Here is an 8648-nt window from a genome sequence, read left to right as displayed (position 1 = left end):
CAACCTATATGAGAAATCTAAAATAGATTAATAGAAACAGAGTAGGATGGTGGTTGCCAGAGGCTGGGCGAAGTTGCTCTTCAAAGATCTAAACTCTGAATTCTGTAAGATAAATAAGTCCTCCAGATCTGCTGTACAATGCTGTGCTTATAGATTACAATCCTGTATTGTAGACTTTAAATTTGTTAAGAGGGTAGATCTAATATGAAGTGTTCTTGCTATAACAAAAACAAATTACTCTTGAAGTAATGTGATTTGGCACAACAATTACATTAATTATTCACTAATATTATTGTCTATCAGTCTGCCTTCGTTTTCTGAGATTTTATCTCGATGGGCCCAATATATTCTTTCAGGGGTACTTTTTAACTCAGGTAGTTCCTATAAACAGTGTTTGGTAATAAAAATTAATATGAAATTTTTAGAGGGCAATTTTCATTTTTAGAAAAGTTCATGTGTTCCAAGACTAACTAGTTTTAATTCTAGAAAAGTTCATATTTTCCAAGACTAACTAGTTTTAATTCTAGACATTCTAAATTTGTCCCCAAAAAACAAACTACTCTATGCACAAAGTTACCCTAAAAAATGAAAAGGATTTCAAAATTAAGTATTGTATACCTTTGGAGTTTTCATTTTATGGTTTGCTCAATTCTTCCCTTGCTTTAGTATGTATACATTTCAATGTATTAATGGTTGCAAGTTCCATTTTCAATAATTGCTATTTCCTAAATCTTAAAACGTGGAACTATTTGGCACTATCTGTTAACAGCTTGGTTGAGTATTGCTGATTAATTTTGAACCAAACGCAACCAAAATGTAAAGGTTCTCAAACAGTATAAAATCAAACTGGCTACAGAAACAAAGATAATAATTCCACTGAATTTTGTTATATTCACTATTAGCTCATGATGAAAACAATGGAATTTCGGTAACTCTCTCTGGGTATATATTTTAATTAAGAAGAATGCAACCTTGAAAGAAAATTGTAGATTTTTTTGTTTGTTGAAATGTTTAAGAAGTAACACTGAACTCAGAAAGATGCATTCTTGGAAAATCTGATTAAAGTACATGCGTGTATATGAAAAGTATTCTATTTATGTTAGTTGTCAATATTTAGATAACAGGTTATTTTAATGGACATGGGCATAATATATTTTACATTTTTATTAGGTTATTTTTTTCCAAAAAATGTTTATTTTTGAGAAAGAGAGACAGAGAGCAAGCAGGGGAGGGGTAGATAGAAAGGGAGACACAGAATCTGAAGCAGGCTCCAGGCTCTGAGCTGTCAGCACAGAGCTGGACACAGGGCTGGGACCCACGAACCGTGAGATCATGACCTGAGCTGAAGTCGGATGCTTAACCGACTGAGCCACCCAGGCACTCCTAACATTACTTTTTGCATATGAATTTTCATATGGAAACATTTTGTGTTTAAAGTTTGCTTATAAATAATAAATATTTCAAAAACACTTAAAGATTAAAGAAAAAAAAAGCAGAAGCGGGGAAAGAATCCAAGGGTCCAAGGGAAACCACACCAGGGAGAAGAAAAAGAATTTGTCTATAAGACCTAAAGCCACAGGCCTTCAATAAAGAGGCCATCATGCCTCTCTGCCCTATACCAATGGGTAATGTGGGAATTACAATAGGGGAAGGACAACCAGCAGTAGGAGATCTCAAGTTTCTCTTACTGCACCATATATATGTATGTATATATTTCAGTATATGTATATCTCAGCCATGTATATGTGAAAGAGGATTCTGAAGATTCATAAACATTTGACAGGTTCACTTATCACATCTAAAGCACCAAAACACTTAGGATCTAATAGATCCTGAATTTGAAATATGTCGTAGAGTACAATGTGCACAAGTGACCCCCTGGTATGGTGCAATTCATTGGACTTGTTAATTACTCCTCCTCTAACCGGAGGAGGTAAATTGTCTGGAGGTTTTGTGTGTGTGTGTGTGTGTGTGTGTGTGTGCGGAGGGGTGGTGGGGGAGAGGTGGGTGGCAGGTGACGTGTGTCTTGCACTCCCCCTGGTGGTTAGAGTGTGTTACTAATGAAACTTAATGCTCAACTTTAACCCCAAGAAGATGAAGAACATCCTTACAGTATTTATGAAAACAAACAAAAACGTGATTAGGTATTAAAAAGGCAGAGCATTGGGGCGCCTGGGTGGCTCAGTCGGTTGAACGTCCGACTTCGGCTCAGGTCATGATCTCTCGGTCTGTGAGTTCGAGCCCCGCGTCCGGCTCTGTGCTGACCGCTCGGATGGAGCTGGCTTTGGATTCTGTGTCTTCCTCTCTCTTTGCCCCTCCCCCACTCACGTTCTGTCTCTCTCTCTCTGTCAAAAATAAGTAAACATTAAAAAAAAAAGGCAGAGCATAAAATTTCTATCAGTCAGGGCTAAACCTGGTAAATTACTAAATTCAAACAATGGATTTTTGTGGCTTTTCAGTTTGCTACTAAGATGGGTTTATTATTGAATCTTTTTGTTGTTGTTGTTTGATTATATTAAAACACTAGGGGTTACATTTCTAAATATAACAGTATCCAGAGAATTTTTCTTGTATTTGCTAATCACTTTCAAACTCCTAAGGCATTCATGAGCACTCCTTTTCCAAGAATTTTAATATCTTACTCTTCTTTAAAAAAATTTTTTTTAACGTTTATTCATTTTGAGAGAGAGAGAGAGAGAGAGAGAGACAGTGTGGGCAGAGGAGGGGCAGAGAGTGAGACACAGAATCTGAAGCAGGCTCCAGGCTCTGAGCTGTCAGCACAGAGCCCAATGCAGGGCTCGAACTTACAGACCGCGAGATTATGACCTGAGCGAAGCCGGACGCTCAACCGACTGAACCACCCAGGTGCCCCCTAATATTTTACTCTTCTTTTTCTCTGTTTTATGTAGGGCAGTACGGAGCATGTACAACAGTGCTCTAGTTGTTTCTTCACTTTACTCAGAGAACAGTTGTGTGAATTGGATGGGATGTGAGAGTTCTTATAAAGTTGTCTCAGATATTCAAATATACTATGTCGGAATTGTGTCTGACTTAGGGGTCCCAGATGGAGACTAGGACATGTGACATGCTGGTGGGCAAAGAAATTCTGAGTCAATTTATATCAGAATATTGGCTGGAGATGGTGGGCACGTGTGGGTAGCATCAAGGTGGTGAAGATAACAGGGCATCTGTTTCAGATACTGATTACCTACCCACGTCATGTGGATTCATTTTTAAATCTTATACGCAGAGGGGCCATATGAAGAAGGTGAAGGGCTCTTTGAGATACAGGGCATAAGCCATGTTACATCTGTGCCCAGGTAGTGAATCAGGATAATGGGGATTCTCCTAACTTCTACTTGGGATATGGCTTCGTGTCCCTCACTATAGCAGATAACATCAGAGCACAGAGCAGCATATCCAGCATCTCAGGTCTGCTGTTTTGGGATCATGGAAAGACACCAAAAACTTCTTCGTCACTTACATCCACTTTCTTACAGAGGGAATAGTCTGCAGTGACAATGAGAAAGTTGTGCTTTAGAGCCTCTTCAAAAAAGGCGTAACTCAGCAAAGGGCAGCCAGAACCAGATAGTATTAGGTGGAAGTTCATACCTACACATGAAACATCTCTTGGGGAATCCAAGAAACACTTGGTAGTAATTGGTAGGAGAGTGAGAGTTAATGGTACGTGTCTGGGTGAGAAAGGCAAGTGCCAGTGACGTTTGGAATTTTATTGTGACCTGCTTTGTGTCCACAGACTGGTGAGGTCAAGAGGAAATTGGGTCCCAACTCCTACATGTAATCCTGCATGCAAGAGAAAGGGTAGAAAAACTAGTGGAAACCCTTTTTATGGACACTTTGTCTATAGTTCATGCATATTGCATTTCAGGTAAAAAAAAACCCCATTTCTACAAGGCTCTTTGTCTAATATCCTGAGAGTATGGTATCATCATGGCCAACTCTAAGAATAATGGTTGTTAACAAAACATAAAATAATACAAAGGTTTTTTTTTTTAAAGCTGTGAAAGTGTAGGACAAAGAGAATGGTCATAAATGATAATGATTATAATGGTGACCACTGTTTGAGAGTACTTCTACAATAAATGTTCTTTTAAAGGTTTATTTATTTTTGAGAGAGAGAGAGAGAGAGAGAGAGAGAGAGCATGAGTAGGGGAGGGGCAGAGAGAGAGGGGGACAGAGGATCTGCACTAACAGCGGTGAGCCCGATGCAGGGCTTGAACTCATGAACGATGAGATCATGACCTGAGCCTAGGTCAGAGGCTCAACTGACTGAGCCACCCAGGCACCTCTGTGGACGGTACAATTCAACTAAGGCTTTTTTTCCTTTTCTTTTCTTTCCTTCCCTTCCCTTCCTTTTTTTAAATGTTTATTTAGTTTGAGAGAGGGAGAGAGAGAATCCCCAGCAGGCTTCTTGCCAACAGAGCAGAGTTCCACGCAGGGCTTGATCCCATGAACCATGAGATCATGACCTGATCCAAAATCAAGAGTCAGATATTTAACTGACTGAGCCACCCAGGCGGTCCTTTTCTGTTTTTTTTTTTCTTTTTTCTTTTAGAGTCAGAAAAAGACAAGAGATATTTAGATCACAAATGATTTAAGTGACTGAGAAAAGAACTAATAAATCTGACTTTTACCACAACAGCTGGGAGCTCTGATTTGAAAATCTTCCTTATTGTATGTGTGTGTGTGTATATATATATATATATATATATATATATATATATATACATATACTTCATCCATTCATCAGTCAATGGGCATTTGGGCTTTTCCATAATTTGGCTATTGTTGATGATCCGCTAACCTTCTTGAAAGTGTTCACTATGTTTATATTTTCTTTATGTATGCACACTATTTCACCTGCTTTATTTTGGCTTTTACCCCCCAAATTCCATTAAACATTTTACCAAAGTTATTCATGACCTGCCCTTCTTATGTTCCTTTTCTCAGCCAACATCTCTACCTTTCACTTGGGTTTTCTTTTTCAGTGACTTTTTTTTTATTGAAATGTAATTGATACACAAATTAGTTTTAAGAGTACATCATAGTGATTCAATGTTTTTATACATTATGAAATGACCTCATGACAAGTCTAGTTACCATCTGCCACTGAGCAACGTGGAAGGCTTCATGAACTTGGATGTCACCCTCGTGCAGGAGCCACGCAGATCCTCTTTGCATTGTTCCAGTTTTAACATATGTACTGTAGGGGCACCTGGGTGACTCCATCGGTTGAGCGTCTGACTTTGGCTCAAGTCATGATCTAATGGTGTGTGGGTCTGAGCCCTGCATCGGGCTCTGTGCTGACAGCTCGGAGGCTGGAGCCTGCTTCGGATTCTGTGTCTCCCTCTCTCTCTGCCCCTCCCCACTCATGCTCTGTCTGTCTGTCTGTCTCTCTCAAAAATGAAATAAACATTAAACATTTTTTTAGAAAGTATATGTGCTTCCAAAGAGAGTACTCACTCAGGTTTATAGACACAGGCTTGATGGCATCCTGAGTCTTCCCTCTTTTTTCCTCACTTCTCGTACCACATGAGATCTAGGTAAATAAAAGAGGTGGAAACTGAATCTCTTGAAATTTTCAAGCATGCCTAACAAGAAGTTAAAATGCTCTAACTTTAAATGTCTTATTACAAGTAGTGATGCTTTATTACCTATTAGTTCATGTAGAGACGGAGACAGCAAGGCTCAGATAAGTTGTGATGTGGTCAAAATCACCCGGAAAATAAACTGACTTAGTCAAGACTAGGTTTGGAAACCTCTGGATCCTACTTAGGTAATGTTTCATGGTTTAAAGCTATGAATGTACAAGGGTTTATGGATTCAATTTTTTTTTTCTAGATGTAAGAAGAACTTTTTTCAGTTCAGTATGGTCATTGTTCATCCTGTTGACACCGTCTCACGTTTCTGGAATGTCAACATGGCACAGTACTCGTGCAGAATGAATGTGTTGAAGATAAGAAATGTATGATGTACTAAGCACTAATGTCCGGTTATCCTTAGTATCAAGGACATGATTCTGTTTATTGTCTCTCTCAATACTTCTTTCACCTTTTCATTTCTCAAACTATAAATAAAAGGATTCAGGAGAGGGGTCACCACTGTAATGAGGACAGCAGCTACCTTGTCAAAATTCAGGGAATAGTTCTGATTGGGTCTCACATACACAAAGATATTGCTCCCGTAAGCAATGGAAATGACCGTGATATGAGAAGCACAGGTAGAAAAAGCTTTTTGACGGCCTTGGGCCGAGGGGATGCGCAGGATGGTAGAGATGATGTAGGTATAGGATGCAGTAGTGAATGCCAGGGAGCTCAGGATGACAAGGGCAGATAGGAGAAAGTTGATCTGCTCAATGAGGTGAGTTTCTACACAGGCCACCTGCAGAAGAGGGGCAATGTCACAGAAAAAATGATTGATTTCTTTTCCACAGTAAGGTAGCCTTGTCACTACAATGGTTGGTACCAACACAGACAGGAAGGCTCCTACCCAGCAGCTCAGAACCAGCAGGAGGCAGGTCCTGCTGTTCATGATGATGGTATAGCGCAGGGGGTTACAGATGGCCACGTAGCGGTCAAAGGACATCACTGCTAGGAGGATAAACTCCACTGTCCCCGGAAAGAAGTAGAAATATGTTTGAGTGATACAGCCAGCAAAGGATATGGTTTTCTTCTCTCCTAGGAGGCAGGCTAGCAACTTTGGTGTAACGACAGTGGTGTATAAAATATCCAGAAAAGACAGATTACTGAGGAAAATGTACATTGGGGTTTGCAGGTGATTATCAGTCCATATTAGGAAGATGATGACAATGTTTCCTATTGCTGTTAGTGTGTAAGTCAGCAAAAGAACCACAAAGAGGAGTATTCGAAGCTCCAGGAGAGTGGGGAAGGCAATCAGGGTGAATTCAGTCACTGTGCTCCAATTTCCCATGGGCATGGCTACACAGCAGGCAGGGTCTCCCTTAAGAAAGAAGAAAAGGAAGATCAGCTTGGGAGATCATTTTATAAATATCTGTTGAAAATGTGTTGTAGAGAGTGCCTTACATTGGGAGATGGGTCAGGGGTTTAGCCCTTGATCAGAAAATCATTCTTGTGCATCCTAGGGAAAGTCAAAATATCATTTAGACACAACTTTTTCCATAAAATGAAGGGAGAAGACTGGATTAAAAAAACCTCTAAGCTTCCTTCCAGTAATGAAATTCTAGTTAGTCTCATTAAATGAAACTTCTCTTCAGTGCAGCCAGCTTCATGTTCCCAGTTAAAAATACGCTATAAAGTACTGACTCACACTTTAGCTAGAACTATTTTTTCTGAAGTTTACAGTCACTGAGAGAGAAATCCTTTAAAATACTTTCTAGCTTTTTCTATAACAAATTTTCTTTCACTTTGACAGTTGATAATGATGACCTGCCATGAGTAAGAGATAAAGATTGACTCTCCCTGCCTTCGATACTTGGTGATTTCCAGAGTCTCTCATTTTTGAAAGTCTTTTCCTTACACAAGTAGATTTATGGAAACAGACAAGAAATATCTGAAATGGACAATGGTTCAGGCTTCCTGCTAATCACTTTAGATGACACATCAGAAGGGAATACTGGATATTTTATCTTTAGGTTATATCCTGTGTCCAAAACCTACCTTCTACAAATTCTGTGAAGTATGTAATAATATATACATCAAATATCTGGCTGATTATTATTTTTTTATTGAAGTATAATGAATATACAATGTTATATCAGTTTCAGGTTTACAACACATTAGTTCAACAATCCTATATATTACTCAGTTTCACCATGATAAGTGTAGTTACTGTCACTATACGTTATTGCAGTATTATTGACCATATTCCCCATGCTGTACTTTTCATCCTCATGACTTATTTATTTTATGAGTGGAAGTTTGGTTCTCTTAATCCTATCTATCTATCATCTATCTGTCTATCTATCTATCTATCTATCTATCTATCTATCTATCTATTTATTTTTAGATCCCATATATAAGCAAAATCATATGGTTTTTGTCTTTGTCTGACTTATTTCTGGCTGATTATTTAAGAGGACGTTATACAATGTGATAAAACCAGAGAGGTACACATTATACACAGGATAGCAAAATGGAGGTAATTTAGCTTATTTCATTTACTTGATCAGTTGAAATCATCAAACTGTACATCAAGATCATACAGTTGTTCTTTATCCCAGTATCTGAGATGTGTTCTTTGGCACAGTATCCCATTTCAGGTTAAAAGCACCCATTCTTTAAGTTCAATGCTTTCCTTGTCTAAATTTTACTTAGCTCTTCCTTAACAGATAGATTAGAGCCGTTCCCCTCATTTTCCTTTTCCCACCTCCCCTCCTACCCCATCTCCGAGATAAAAAAGTTCCTATTTCATTTTTTATTTGAAGTCTTTCCCATGACAAAAAAACCCTCACATTTTTTCCCAGTGCAAATAATTAGAGCATGCAAATGCAAAAAAAAAAATTATAATCTGCAATCAAACCTGTTAGGGATACAGTGACCAGATTTTGGTGAATGTATTTCCAGGCCGTTTCAAAATTACATCGTATACATATATATCTAAAATAATTGATGCTGACATACTATTTTGTAGCTAGCTTTTCTTATTTT

The 8648-nt window shown here is 38.5% G+C and overlaps 1 protein-coding gene and 1 non-coding gene across 2 annotated transcripts; both read right to left on the bottom strand.

Moving 5' to 3' along the window:
- Positions 1–5133: 5133 nt before the first annotated feature.
- LOC113593283 (U6 spliceosomal RNA) lies at positions 5134–5236 on the bottom strand. The gene has a single exon (XR_003413372.1). It is a non-coding gene; the product is annotated as a U6 spliceosomal RNA (small nuclear RNA).
- A 661-nt stretch (positions 5237–5897) lies between these two features.
- LOC106976599 (olfactory receptor 6M1) lies at positions 5898–7081 on the bottom strand. The gene has a single exon (XM_015074023.3). It carries the CDS (start codon positions 6955–6957, stop codon positions 6004–6006), a length of 954 nt encoding a protein of 317 aa, XP_014929509.3. The 5' UTR covers positions 6958–7081; the 3' UTR covers positions 5898–6003.
- Between the last annotated feature and the right edge of the window lie 1567 nt (positions 7082–8648).

The sequence above is a fragment of the Acinonyx jubatus genome, chromosome D1, assembly GCF_027475565.1.
Source record: "Acinonyx jubatus isolate Ajub_Pintada_27869175 chromosome D1, VMU_Ajub_asm_v1.0, whole genome shotgun sequence".
Lineage (NCBI taxonomy): Eukaryota > Metazoa > Chordata > Mammalia > Carnivora > Felidae > Acinonyx > Acinonyx jubatus.
Note: the sequence above shows the minus strand (reverse complement) of the source record. Positions and strands in the feature narration are given on the sequence as shown.